The following is a 15,766-nucleotide window of genomic DNA, read 5'->3' as shown; positions in this document are numbered from 1 at the left end:
TAAACACAAACACTCCACAAAAATCAAATATCATAAGTTAGTTGTTTTGAGTTAATGGAAACATTCACCAGAATCAAAATATTAAATTTTCATTTCAATCTTTTAAAACATTTATATTTCAGGGTTTTTTTTTCATGCTGCATGTATGTATTTGTTGACCTGCTTGCCTGTTTGTCCCCAAAGCTCATTGCTTAATTTCAAATTACTTTGTTAGAGGGAAAGAAGTTAGAGGTAATGAAGCTTCTATAATTGTCAGGATCACATAGAAAGAGATGAGAAATGCCATGCATTTTACCACTGAGAAATACACTGAAATACATGAGCTCAAGATTTATTTAGATACCAAGAGACCCATATGGGGGTATAGATTTTATAAATGCCCTAATTGTAGGAAAAGCAACTTCAACATCAATCAGCTGCATGACATCAATCACAGCAAGTCAGGCTACATTAGTTCCAGCAAATGCTGCTTGGTCAAAGAAGGTCTGGTGTACTTATAAACTGCACATTTCGTTTCAAAAAGCCAAGCACTACTACTTAGGGGTTTGACTTTAAAAAAAAAAAAACAACAAGATATTTAAGCTCATCTTGATTTTCTGTTTTTCTGCAGAAAAACATATTTTGACTATGAAGTTAATAAGCACCTATCTTTGAAACACAGAAAGAAGAATAACCAGGAAACAGCTCTCCTACTGCTAGTCTTCCACGCAGCCCTCTCAGAAATTAGGCATTCAGATGTCTCTTCTTGAAAGAAATTTGCTCACCTTTGCGTAATGCAACTTTTATAGGCTGCATTTTTCCCAAAAGTTTGTTCCAAGAATGAGGAAGACAAAAGATGAAACAAAAACCTTGAGAAATCACACCTATTATATTCAGAGTAAGCTGTTGTTCCAAAGAAGTTGGCCACTTATTCCTGCTCAGAGAATTCCTTTTTATTCTAACCTTTATGTTTCTGCCAGAAACTACAAACTCAAGAGCTGACTAGAAAAATAAAGCCAAGACAAAACTGGTAGACGTGTTTAGAAATAAAAAAAACATTCCATCTGATCAAGAGGTGTATAGAGAGGAAAGAAGGTAAGCCTACAGCTTACTTTACTTTTATGAAAGAATAAGCACATACTTAAAAAAATGAGTGTCAAAAGAGATGGTGTGCGTCCTGTCCTGGAATTCAGAAGAGCCATCTGTACTTGCTTTCATTTGGCACAACACGCTGACAAAAGAAGTGGCCGTTGCAACATTCATGGCCTTTCCTGAGACAGTATTATAGTGGTTTAAGGATGTGAATTCTTGGCAAGCTAAGGAAGAAACAGCACTGACACCAGCATTTAGGTGTTGAGCTATTCAGTGGACCTCATCAGTTAAGGATAAAATTCTATTGCAGGATGGTAAGTATTTTGTTTAATTGAAAGAGTGGTAGAGAAGAAAAAAAACAACATGGTCCTCACTAACATCACAGTTTGACCTCCAAAATCTTCTCATGATCGTGTTGTATTTTGGCTCACATTCTTTGCCTAAGGCCATTCTCGTTTTGCCACAGAAACTACTTCAAATTTCCAGTCACTGCTCACAAACAGACCGCTTCTTTATATGATGGGGCGTAAAACTCTTGATTATTTCATATTCATTTGTTAATTTTATTTTCTTGATGATGGATAGGTAAGGGTTCTCATGTCTGTAAAACGAAATCTGTTTGTGGGGATACTGCCTTGCAAGCTAAAGATGGTGTGCAGAGAACCAGACTCAGCTTCCACTGCAGGGACCTTCTGGTCAATAGCATACTTCAACCAAATCTCATCAGTACTCTGTATATCCAAATCACAAGGGTTTCATAGAAAGACAAGTTTTTCAGGATAAAGCAACACAACTTGGTGTAAACCTGAGGTCTTTACTATTGTGACGCATTTTATTCTTGTAGGATCTCCAAGTAAAAACTGCATCAGACTTAAGAAAGTATTTGATTGCAGCTGAGATAGAGGTTCTTAGGTGACAATTCTCAGCGTATTTCTTAAAAAAAAAAAAAATAAATCAAAACAGCAAAAGAGGAGTAAACCACCACCATTTACTCCAGAATGGAAATGTACATAGAAGCAGCTTTTATGAAGGGGTTGCTATGAAGCCAATTTTAACTAAAACTCATCTCCTGTAAAACTGTTCAGACACCCATCACAACAACATCCTTATATGCAGAGGCACCCTTTCAGGACCTCTTTTCTCAGAAATTTATATAAAAAGACAGGATCGATACAGAGGTTGAAACTTCTAATTTAAATGGACACTGGATTAAGTTTTCTTGTTTAATCCTGTTGAGACACACAGCAGATAAAACTCAGGCAAACTGAGCGAATTGTAATGAAAAAAGCAATTTTAGATTTTGCCCCTTTCTGATTACATTGTCTGTGAAGGGATTATTTTCTGATGTTTGTTCATCAGTTGCAAGTGTCTGATAGACATTTTAGCAATTAATTATTTGTTTGCCTCTTCCTCTGAGCAACTTATTGCAAGCATTAAAAATTCAGGCAGTCTTCATCACGCACATAGATCATGTGATAAACTTTTGGCACTTAACTGGATAAAGCAGAACTCCCAGAATCAGTTTTCTGATTCAAGTATTCACAAATATGATTTCAAAATCTGCTTCCCATGAATATTAAAACTGGATATTCATTGTTTCTGTAGTCAGTCTTCCCAATTAACATATTCACTAGAATATTTATGGAAAGCATACACAAAAAGAGTGTGAACAGCATCAAAGTGAATCCATTTAAATACTAAGATGAATATTTGCAGCCTTCCTTCATTTCACTTTATTGTATTTTATGAGGTGTTTGCCCAACTCTGGCTTCAGTCGTGTCTATACAGATTACTTGGACTAAAATATACTGTCAGAGAACGGTAGTCACCCAACACTGGAGTGAAAAGAGGACAATCAAGGAAAGCAAGTTCCAGGAAAGAAGGTAGGCTTTGTTTTTAAGATGTTAGCCTGGCAGTTATGAAAAAAAAGTCATCGTCCTGCTCTCTCACAGACTCCCTCCACGACATCACACAACTTCTCGAGTTTTCATTTTAAGGTTGCATTACTGACTCTTCCTTTCCTGTGAAACACGTCCTACACAGGAGCCCTATACGGACACTTCCAACCTCAAGTGGATCCACCACACAGAAACTGATAACTCAGGTGTATTTTCATCCTGTCAAAACAGGAGGTGACTGCAAATCTGCTGAGGCCACATAGGACATTTTTTTGAGGAATCAGTAATCTGGAGAGCATGTGTCAAATTACAGTTCCAAGTCTCCATTTGACATGACCTTCATGGGAAAGGGGATAGGAAATTGCTGCATATAGCTTGGAAAACGATGCTATTTCTGGAGCTACTGTTTGTTAGTGAAATTGCTATTTTCTTTCTAATGAAAATTCATCATATGTTATTTGATTATTTCCTCTTCCCTGTTTTAAATGCACTCCACCCTTCCTACTCTATTACCTTGCCTTTTGAATGTAATTTAAGGATGTTGGAACAATTAGCTTTTTCATTCAAAGTAACTGATAACTGAAATTATGCTGTCCTTGTGCATTATTAAAAACAACAACAGTAACCAGGTACGTTCAAAGGCTATACAATATTCAAAATCCTCTTTAATATTCTAGTTCATAACCTTAATAGACATTTATACATGATTAATGAGGCTTTTAGTAGCTGTTGCTGTCACAGCTTGGGTAATGCCACCTCTAATGAATATTTCAAGGGAAGGGTCTTACTGGCTGTGTCCGAGTGACAACTGTGAAGTAGCAGGCTGCACTGTACTTTCTGACAGGAGAAACAAAATTCTGTCCTAAAGAACTGCAAACTATTTAAAAAGCGGGACATGGGAACTGACTGCATTTGGGCCTAATTTTTATTACAGATTCACTAACAAAGAGCTTAAAAAGGGCTTCTGCATGTGATCCCACTGCCATGCTATGGCAAATTAATAACTTAAGTTGTTAGATATAAACACATGAACAAGTAATGTAATTCCTAATTACATCAAGAACACATATTTTTTGGACATAGCACTGCAGATATCAGTACCAAAGAGAGAGATTTGATTCTAGAGCCCTGAAACACACATACAAACAAAAAACTGCAAAAGAATACACAAAAAGAGCACAACACCTTTTGCTATGACAACTCAGCTAGCTGAACCTTTTTAGCTCAGTGAAAAAAAGACTGAGAAGTGATTTGACTACTATATGTAAGTATCTTCAAATGGAAACATACCCAGGCCTGACAAGGGAATAATTAGCATGGATTCACCAAGGGTAAATCATGCTTGACCAACCTGACTGCTTTCTGTGATGAAATTACTAGATGTGTGAATAAGAGATGACCAGTAGATGCAATCTTCCTTGAATTTAGCACAGCTTTCAATATGGACTCTCCCAGTCTATATGGGTGGACTACTAGATGGGTGAAAAACTAGCTGGAATGTTGGGTTCCAACAAACGGTGATGGTTGCTCGTTTGTGCTCTGTCTGGAAGTCAGTTACATGTGGAGTTCCTCAGCGACTAGTCCTTTTCAGTGTTTTTACCAATGACTCGAAGGAGAAATCATAATTCATCCGTTTCAAGATTGCAAATGACACTGAGCCTGGGGGTTGCAGTCAATAAACTCACAGGCAAGGGTGGCACCCAGGGGGACCTCGACAGGCTGGAGGAATGAACAAAGCAAAGTCCTATACTTTGGAAGGACTAACCCCCTCATAAAGGCACAGGCTGTGGACTAGTCCTGCTGGGAAGGACCTCTAGTCCTGGCAGACAGAACATTAAACATGAGCCAATGGCATCCTGGGCTGTATCAACAGAAACAGCAAATAGACTGAGGGAAGTGACCATTCCCTTTTACTTGGTACTCATTAGACCACATCTGGAACACTGTGTCCAGTCTGGGGTCCCAAATATAAGAATGACATTGATGAAGTTCAGCGTAGGGCTATTAAGTTGTTCAGGAGCTGAAGTGCTTGCCCTAGGCTTGTTCAGCCTGGAGAAGGCTCTGGGGACTTATCAACAGCCTCCCCAGCACGTAGAAGCAAGTTGCAAGAAGACAGAGCCAGGGTCTTCACAGCGATATGTGGTGAGGGGATGAGTGACATCAGACACAAACTGAAGTAACACAGATTCAAACTAGATATAAGGAGAAACTCTTCCACCTGAGGACAGTCAAGCAGTGCACAAGTTACCCAGTGAGGCCATGGAGTCTCTGTCCTTGGAGGTTTTCAAGACACGACTGGATAAAGGCCTAAGAAATCTTGCCCAACCCCAAAGCCCACCGTGATTTGAGCAAGTGTTTAACCAGAGAACTCCTGAGGTCCCTTCCATCCTGAATAATTAAGTCAGTCTATGAAGATACCAGGTACTGACAATTTCTTTAACTTAGAGGAGAAAAGTATAAGAAGAACCGTTTACTTGAATCCAAAATCAGATGAACTGAAAAGAAAACTTCTAGCACTGCCTGTGATTAACCAAAGAAACTAGTGCCAGAAGACACAGAGGACTCTCCACTCCTGCTGGTTTCAAATCAAGGCACAGTGCTGTTGTGGGACATTTTTTACTCCAGTATACAGAGAGAGCTTAAAACTTAAGTAAATTGTGTGAGCAATAGTGGAGTACAAAACAAGAAGTCAGATAAAATGATAAAGTGGCTTTAACTCTCTGCCCATAATACCTACGAGCTAAGGAAAATGCTAGCTGTTATCATAGAATCATAGGGTTGGAAGAGACCTCTGGAGATCATCTAGTCTAACCCCCTTGCCAGAGCAGGGTCACCTAAAGCAGGTTGCACAGGAATGCGTCCAGGCGGGTTTTGAATGTCTCCAGAGTCGGAGACTCCACCACCTCTCTGGGCAGCCTGTTCCAGTGCTCTGCCACCCTCAAAGGAAAGAAGTTCCTCTTCATGTTTAGGTGGAACTTCCTATGCTCAAGTTTGTGCCCATTACCTCTTGTCCTGTTGCCGGGCACCACTGAAAAGAGCCTGGCCCCATCCTCCTGACATCCACCCTTTAAGTATTTATAAGTGTTGATAAGATCCCACCTCAGCCGTCTTTTTTCCAGACTGAAGAGACCCAAATCCCTCAGCCTTTCCTCATAAGAGAGGTGTTCCAGTCCCCTAATCATCTTGGTAGCTCTCTGCTGCATCCTCTCCAGCAGTTCCCTGTCCTTCTTGAACCGCGGAGCCCAGAACTGGACACAGTACTCCAGGTGCGGCCTCACCAAGGCAGAGTAGAGGGGGAGGATGACCTCCCTCGACCTGCTGGCCACACTCTTCTTGATGCACCCCAGGATGCCACTGGCCTTTTTGGCCACAAGGGCACATTGCTGGCTCATGGTCATCCTGTTGTCCACCAGGACTCCCAGGTCTCTTTCCACCGAGCTGCTCTCCAGCAGGTCAGCCCCCAACCTGTACTGGTGCATGGGGTTATTCCTCCCCAGGGGCAGCACCCTACACTTGCCCTGATTGAATTTCATAAGGTTCCTCTCTGCCCAAATCTCCAACCTATCTAGGTCTCTCTGTCTCTCTCTGTCTCTCTGCACAGCCTTCCGGTGTGTCATTTGGTTAAATATTTTAACTGATCTTAGTTTTTAATCAACAAAGGTTAAAACATTTCCCATCCAAAAATTAAAAGAAAAAGAAAAAAGATAAAGAAAAATAACAGGAAGAGTTTATATAATTTCCAGTCCTTTTCCAGTGAAGGCTTTTTAATAGGTAATGGGCTTTTCTCCCTGGTTTGCATTTAAGATTAATTCACACTGAGAGCTTTAAGTCACTTCAAATACCACGTAGCAGCAAATTTCAAGATTTGTATTGAGCTCTCTGTAAAAACAAAGGATTCTACACACACAGAAATTTAAAGCAGTATGCTATTATCAATTGTGGACACAATTAAAATAGTCATTATGACAAGGCAGCATAATATTCTTCTAAAAGCAAAAAGGTGAGACCTACATTTGCTCAGCTTTTAAAAATCAAACAAAATCAGTACTGTTCTGCCTGCCAGATCATTAGTTTTCAAGTATGCAGGCAGCACCCCTTATATTTCCAATTTAACATGAATCCCATAAGTGTTTCATTCTAGAATGAGCTCATAGAGTAACTGCCCATTAAGGCAGAATTTTAAGTAACCAAATAAATTTGCATAAGCAAATATTTGTAGCTGGCATGTAACTAATTCAGAAATGTATGTAATACACACTGAAAATCTTTACACGTTCTTACTTGTAACTTGGAGTCCAATTTTGTTTTGAAACAAAGCACAAATTTGTCAGCCAAGGTTACATGAAAGAAGCTTGACATTTTAAACAATGCCTTTTTAAAATTATCAGACTGTAAACTAGTGTTTGAATAGTTTTTAAAAGGCTGAAACACCTTTCCTCATGCTAAGATAACTACAAAGACTGAACAGCTTTTTTCACTCTTGCCAAAATAACACACCTATTGCCAAACACAAAACGCTCCATCTCAAAATAAAAAAAAAAGGTAAGAAAGCTACAAAGTAACAAAAAGTGATCCAGCATCTTCTAACCTCACCTAACTGAAGTATCACGGCTGAATTCCTTAAAGGCCAGAAAAAAAATTCACCAGATAGACAATTTAAAAGGCAAAGTAGTGCTTATTCCAAGTCTGGTTATAAAAACTGCTAGTTATATAGCTACAAGTCATGTACCTATAAACTCAAGGATTTCCACCTGAAGAAAGAATAGGGCAGGAAGATATTCCAGCTATATTAACCCACCACCACCCAGAGGGATATGGATTCAAACTGATTTTATATAAAGAGATTTATTTCATATAGGTATTCATTGATTTTCTGTGCTCAGCCTTCTAGAGCTGAGCACAAGCATAGAGGCTGTGGCCAGAACTAATAATCTTCACACAAAGGCAAGAAAAGAGCCTCATGTGTTTGCAGGTTTTGTCCATGTAGGCATTTATATAACCAAATCAGGAGCCCATAAAACATTTCACGGAGTTCTTTGCTGCTACATTTACACCTTCTGGAGCAACATCCCACCACTGTCAGACATTCCATAAGCTAGGTACCAGTGTGTTCCCTCATGCCATGAGCAGCAGCACTGGACCACTGGACAAGAGGAAGCCTGCATCTGAGTGACCATAACCTAGCAGAACCCACTATGCAAAGAACCACGCCAGACACACGTTTCCCTGACTTGTACTGTAGGCCCTCCATGCTCTCATAGCTAGATACATTTTCTGCTTTGTGTCCCCAAATCACACTCAGTGGCCCGTGTCATTCATACATATAAGATCTAACACACAGGTTCATAAAAACAAAAGCTCTGTAAAGAGTGCCCAGAATACATATGGATACCTTTTTAAACACACTTAAATAATATTAAGGGAAGATCTGAAATTGGATGTAAATTTTAATTAAAAGTAAAACCTTACAGGGCATAGGATAGATCAACTTTTAAAAACTAGAAAACACAGAGAAGAAATGAGCATGGTAGGGGGGTTTTGTTGCACTTTTTAAAAGTTCAAAGACAAGGGGAAAATCAAGTAACCAGGGCCAGCAATTACCTCCTCCTCGGCAGTGAGAACACAGTAAGGAAGGCCCTTTATTGAAATTTGCACCTTGGGAACTATTTCCTGTGCAAGCCAAACCAGATTTATTTAAATAAAATCAATGATGTCTGATCTGCATTTTTCTGCCCTGATACAAATCATTGAACACCCCACCCCCATCCCCAGCCATTATTCCCCTCCTACCTTCAAAACTCCCAGCAAACAGATAAATCCATGTAATGGCTGGGACAAAAAGGACGGTCAGAGAGGCAGCCAGGAATTTCCGTCGCCCTCTGCAGATTCCCAGCATTCTCTCAGGAGTGCAGATTCCCAACCCAGTGCTGTTCCTATGTCGGAAGCAAATAGTCCACGGCCTCCCACATATTACTCCCTGAAAAGGAAAAAAAGAAAATTAACAGCTTATCTCTCTACTGAAAGGTAGACTATGACAGTGTTCCTAAAGAGTTAAAAGAACAAGGCTAAAAATAGGATTACTGCAATTGCAAAGCAGTACCCATGTCAAAATTATCCACGACTACTTAATAATAAAGCAAGTTTTAGAAGTCAGACTAAGACAGTAAGTCAATAAAACACATCATATAACCTAAACACACACTAAGCTAATCTTACGAAGAGATATTACCTTCATTTGTTTTTTTGCCACCCTTTTAACTCTACAGAAACTCTGGGTTCTTTGATGCCTGTGTGTGCTGGTGCCCCTGGGCAAATAAGAGAAAGCCACCCATATTTCTTCACCTGTTCCCAAAGAGCAAAAGTCACGCCAGTGAATCAATGAGCTGTCTGCAGGTGGTCATGAACTCAAGAGGGTGAACTGAAAAATGAAAGGTAAAGCTGGGGGGCAGAGGGACGTTATTAAAATGACCCACTTTGCTAATCAAAAAGCAATGCTGATGAACTGCTATATATAAAAGGAGAGAAGAGAAAGAGCAAAATGGGCAAGGAGGCTTCCTTAGGCACAAAAGGGGATAACAGGAGCTTTCAACTGTATGCTGAAGAAAAGAAAGCGATTCTGCAGTGTACCTGTTTTTATGAGAAAAAAATAGAATCTTTATTTGTTTAAATTATTGTTCTGCATTTCAGAGGCCAAAATGGCAAAATAATCTGATTATTTTTATTCACAGCAAAATGAATATTCCCACACTAGTGCAGGCATGCAGGGCATAAAGATAATGTTTCACATCTTTTTTCTGACTTTCTGAAAGGGTAGGAAAGGCTAGAGCTAGACTAGAGAAGTCGAAGAAGGAAAGCGAGGTACTAAGTCCGTGCATATCTAGTTCAGGACTTAACATTTTCTAATTTTAAAAAAAGGATCAGTCTACAAGAATGATAGGGAAAGAAACAGACAGACTATGGCAGTACGAGGTGTTTAATAACAGTGCCTTTTGGCTCGTGCTTAAACTAGTGCTAGAGCTGAAATCAGCAATTAAAACGTTTCTATACTGACACATTAACAATGGCTACTGTGTGCCTTGAAAATATGCCTGAGCTCTACAACTCCAGATACATTGCAGTGAAAGTCAATTCTGAAATCAAATTACTGGAAAAATGAGAATTATAGACAAGAGAAATGGGTTCAGACAAAGAACTCCGCTGCTGGAGATACCTGCCTGCAGTAATCAGGCAAACTTACAGCTGTTCCTTGAACATTCAATAGAGCCCACTTTACTACACTACAGTTTAAGAGCCATGATAGTATTCCTGACCTTGGAACTGATAAAATGAACTATAATTTGTCCAGAGCCAGCACAAAACGCATTCCATTGTGTCAGCTTTTCAACGCAATGAATGCCTCACCACAGAGATTTTGCACAAAATATGTGGACAGACTTAATATTAAGAACTGTGGTATTAGAGTCAATGTGTTAGAGACACACATTTGGTAGATAAATTGTGGAGAACTCTTATCTTCATTCACTGTATTTGGGTAACGATTATATTTCATGTCTTTTCCTTAAATTACATAGGTTGTACAACTACCCTGAACAGAGTCCTTTACATGCCTACTTGAAAACCACAGATAATTCTCCTGGCTTACGTGTTTTATACTTGCTGTATGTGTGCATATCGTAAAGTGCCTACTTACTTTAAGTAGGAATATTATTTTTTTTCCCTGTAATATCATGGCATGCATCAGTGACATCAATCTGTGCATGGAAAAATGAATCTTTGAAAAAAAAAACACCTCAAAAGCAGGGTTATTCTCTAATAGCGATATCTTGTAACGCAACATGCATTGGATACATACTGCTTCTAACCATGATAGCTGTAAAACCCACAGGTAGTGAAGCAAGAGTCAACACCATGTGTTTCTGAAATCGTGCTGTTACAAGTACACTGATACAAGTTTTTTGGATAATGACATACAGACTCTGAAGTTTGGGGTTATAGTGCTGGTAGTGGATTAATTCATCCTGGGGCTGCATATTTAAGAAATAATTCAGTTTTTCTATATGTGCTTTTAAATATCCATGCAAGTTAAGTTTCTGAATAGGTCAACATGGAGGACAAAATCCAGCTTTTCTGCCCCATGAATGTCAAGTACCCTAAGAATTAAGAAAGTATAAGGAGCGACACTGAACTCCCAATTCAGCTACAAAGGAACGCTAGGGATGTGGCAAATTCAGTTTTCTACAAATTGTCATCATTCAGACAAAACAGCCAAATCATTCTGCACATTCATGCACATCTTTTATCTAACTAGGAAGACATTTGGGAAAATCCTAGACAGACAAGTCAGCTTGTGATGGATGACCCTAGGAAACATTGAGATATTTCTTTTAATTGTGCTTTAAAAGAGAAAAGAGACATAAAATATTTTAAAGGAAGATTCTATCATCTCCCCACCTCCCCAGAGTTGGGAATACCTTCCCTTGAGTCTTAAATATTCATTTTCAGTGTATAAAATCACCACACCTGCTGAGTATTTTTTTCCAAACTAGACAACGCATCATGTGCAAATCCTACACAAGCAATTATAAAAAGATCCATGAATGGTAATGAAGATTCATAGCTTAAAGGAAAAAATTTGGACTCAATCATGTATTCATTATTGGTTTTACTTTTAAAGAATTTTACCTAATATACCATCGTCAAATAAATTGAAAGAAGGTATTGCAGTTGTTTGATTTGGTTTTCCTTTCAATTCAACAGGTGCCAGATTGATACCCGTCATGAAAGGAAAGTGACTGCCAACACTGGCTAGGGCAAGGGCTGAGCACAGAACAGGGGGCACTGTGTACATTTCTGCCATATGAGCTTGCCATTGCCTTTCAGACTTCTCCTACAGTGCCCACTGCTCCTCAAGCCATAGTCTTGCTGAATCAGACTGTCACCTGCCCAAAAGGTCTTAGAAAGCATTTTCATGGTACAAGCTAAAAAATGAAGCTACTTTGGATATGACATTGCCAGCTATATTAATCTTTCCAGTAATAACAAACACTGTAAGATGGTTCACTTCATTTACACAAATGGATGAGCGTTCCTCTTGATAGCTTTTAGTCTTAACAGCTGTGCTAACTAAACACCTGTACTCAGAAATACATAACATGAAATATGTTGGAAGAAAAAAAAAAAAGATTAAGAAGTAACTGGCCAACTTAAGCACCAATTTAAGGATCTAGGTGAGATACTCCGATCAAAAAATAGCCAATGGCTCCTTTTAATCTGTTGCCCAATGTTAGTATTTTCAGATACAACTAACTGAGCCACAATGAACATCTGCAAATTCAGCCACCTTTATTGTGTTTATCTCAAAGCAGGGGAGATAAAAATTAGCCCCAGAGTGAAAGCGAACGGTTGGGAGAGTTTCTGGTAAGGGGTTTGCAGTTTGAAACATGGTTTCAGCTTCACCCTCCCAGACACAGATACAGAGAAGATGCATGCATTTCAGGATATTCTTCTACCTTGGTCATCAATTTTCAATGTAATGAATGTGCTCCAAGAGCATCATATATTTTAGGAATAAGTAATACCCACAAAAATTAGCTGTATGTACGTCATGCATGTATGTCTTGCTGCTGTCACTAAGTCAGATGCTCTACACTTCTACAGTACACCCAGTTCAAGATCAACAGACAGTAATTCTGCAACCTCAGGCCAGCACATCCTTGATTACTGCTAATGGTGCTATAAAAGGCTACTAGCTTGGACAATGCCTGTGTGAGGGGTCACAGTGGCAATTAAAATAAATTGGGTTTCTCATTACAAAGACTTACTCATGACCTTCTTACCACATGGCAACAGCAAACAGAATGACTTCTGTTACCTTCACATAGGGTTAAATGCTTCCCTTAACTACACCACCTTGTTAGAGTGGTTGCTTTGTTTTAAATCAAGGATTATCTCCTCAGCTAAGTGTGAAGCAGCTCTCAACCAGTACGAGCAGCACATATATTAAAGCATGTAACACAACACTAATCACATTGGTATTCAGTTTCTATTCATTTATTTTTTTAATTACGGCATGACAGCTCGACTATGTCGGACATTCAGCAGGAGTTCAGTGGAACAATGGAAGTAATTATGAAAACAAAAATCAAACACAATTAACTAGATTTAACTGCTCTACTATAAAAAGCTTTTCCTACTGCTTCATACGTTTCCTTGCATTTGTTACAGTTAATCTTATCCCAGTAATCTTCCATTTGTTTTCAGAGCCACTGAAATGAATATGGACAGTTAAAGCTGTTTATACACCAATCCTGTGCCTTAGCTTTGCTGTGTTTCTTGAATTAATGTTATCTAATTCTTTCTGGTTTTCCACACTTGCAGTCACAGAGCCAATGAACAATTTCTACTGTAAAGCTTTTCCCTTGGCTCTGTGTCAATGTAGCATCCGTCCCTTACAAGAGATTTTTCACAGTTTTTTGCCACTCTCGAAATATAAATAAACTTTAAAAAAAAGCAGTATCTTAGCCACTATTTTTCTGTTTTTCTTTAAAATGTTGCTAATGTAGGCTTATAATGAGTTTACTCCTTCACAGTCAGCTTTTTATCTTGCAGCTTTGCAGTGTTCCAATTACGGAAGTTGGTTATCACGTGACAAATTTTTTATCATATTAGAAAAAAGTTTGGTACCATAAATGGAATAACCTCAACATCATGAAATAAAAGATGAAATAATTAAATGGTAAATCATTATTTAAATAAACATCCCTTTGTTAAGATACTCTACTCAAGTTCTTAGAACAGAAATAGCATTTTGAAGGAAAACACCATCTTTTCCCTCATCAATCTCTTCCTCTCCTCCCACATAGAACGACGTGTTAAAGAAACAAATCTAAGGCTCCCTTTGCTACCAAACTCTGAATTTTCTTGGCATTGGAGACCTTTCCCCCAAATCAGACTTCTTAATCCTATGGTATTGTGACTTTAAAGAAGGATTTGGAGTAAACTCAGACTCAACAACCACCTCAGAAGTTCTGTGAAGCCACTTTAAAGTGTACAGCAGAGTTTCCAAATGCTACCAAATTTACTATTTCTCAACTAGTTACAAGAAAATAGTCCTATCTATAAAAGAGAAAATAACCAATAAGTTGACAGCACAAATGAGTTCTGCCTTGGAACTGTGCTAACTGCTCCGAGGGCACACAGGACTGACACCTCCTTTTATATCTTCACTCAGTATGTGCCATGGCTCAAGGAAAATTCTATTAGCTTCCTGTTAATCAAAGTTTTCTAGAAGGTTCCAGCTATAAGCAACACCAGCACAAAAATGGGGTTCTATCCTGACAGTTGAGTAGTCACAGACAGAGAGAAGTAAATAAATAATATGCTTTCACATTTTTCCTTTTTCAATTTTATGTATTCCTATATATGTATGTACAAATATATATATTTATATATGCATTTTTAATGGAGTTCCTTTTTCCCTTCAAGCCTAGACTTTTCAAAAGAAGGAGAGCCTGCAACTTTAAAAATCATTATCAAGGAATAACACAATTTAAGATCAACAGTCCTAAGCCTCAACTAAAATGTCACTGTTAATATGAGGGGGAAAAGAATCTATCAGTTGAGAAGAGATAGCAGCAACAAAACACAATCACCACAGAAAGATCAATCTTGCCTGCTATTCACATTTCATTTGCAACTCAAGAATGATACTTATTTTCAAAGCAGCTACTGACCTGGTTTTTCAATGAGTTCTCCAAACTCTGCTTTACTCAAGCCCCTCATCTATATGGGCATATAGCACCAGTATTTCCTGACTCCCCAATTTATCTCAGGACTTGGCATAGCTCAAAGAAAACTTAATGAATCTGACTTGGTTTGTGTATGGCAGAAGTCTAACAAGTTACTATATATACATACTAAGAATACCTTAGAATTTGAGATCCTAACATCAATAAATTATAAACATACTAGAGACCATGGGCAACCAGCAGTAATCACTGTGAGAATCTTTCAACAGTAAAGCAATTCTGCTCCACAATCATGGTTTACACTCAGACTACAGCATTATTATGTATCTGAATTTCAGGCTTAAAAAGAGCACAAAGCTCCAAATGCAGGCCTCTCCACCTGATATAATGGCAGGAGGAAAAAGTAACATGCTACCTCTTCTTGGTTGGAGAAAAACATCAGTATGTTGCTGCATCATTGGTCTCCCTGACTCTATACCTGGGCATCTTTCCCCTCCATAATCAAATCCCAAAGAGTCATGGGTTTGTTCATCCATTAATTCCCTTTCTTAGGCATTGTGTGCATGCAACCACATAGAAAACAAAATGGTCTTTAAATCGGAAGTATGGCACTACGTGCAACATACCTAACACCTCTCAAGAATTTTGATGCTAATACTTTGCTTTACAGCTAAAGTTCTTGGATGCTTATTCAAAAGCAGTGTTTACCTTCTTTAGAATCCTCTACATAAAAGCTGCTCTAACAAGGAAATTGATTAAAGATTCAGAAGAAACTTTTGCCCAGGAGAAAACAATTATTGCTTGAAGTTTTCCTCCCTGATAAAAGAATCCATGTCCCTCTATGAAGCAAAGTTCCATTATTTAAAAAAAAACCAAAACCCTTTTATTTTACTGCATAGATCTCAAACTACAAGTTACTTTTACATAGGGATTTGTAACACGCTTACAGCAGCTACTTACTTGTCAGATGGAAATAGAAGTTGGCATCATACTTGTCAATTGCTCTTTATGAAATACTCAAATTAAAAAAATAAAAAGAAGTGGACCCAG

The 15,766-nt window shown here is 38.5% G+C and overlaps 1 protein-coding gene across 4 annotated transcripts in view; it reads right to left on the bottom strand.

Annotated features, from left to right (window-relative positions):
• LARGE1 (LARGE xylosyl- and glucuronyltransferase 1) overlaps positions 1 to 15,766 on the bottom strand; it is a 282,679-nt gene that overhangs the window by 188,293 nt on the left and 78,620 nt on the right. For all 4 annotated transcript variants that reach the window (XM_074580461.1, XM_074580471.1, XM_074580481.1 and 1 more), the window contains one exon: positions 8,760 to 8,946. In XM_074580461.1, the coding sequence (XP_074436562.1) occupies positions 8,760 to 8,865 (106 nt within the window). In that variant the 5' untranslated portion in view covers positions 8,866 to 8,946. The remainder of the gene's footprint in view (positions 1 to 8,759; positions 8,947 to 15,766) is intronic.

The sequence above is a fragment of the Larus michahellis genome, chromosome 1 (genome assembly GCF_964199755.1).
Source record: "Larus michahellis chromosome 1, bLarMic1.1, whole genome shotgun sequence".
NCBI lineage: Eukaryota > Metazoa > Chordata > Aves > Charadriiformes > Laridae > Larus > Larus michahellis.
This window is presented reverse-complemented; position numbering and strand designations above follow the sequence as displayed.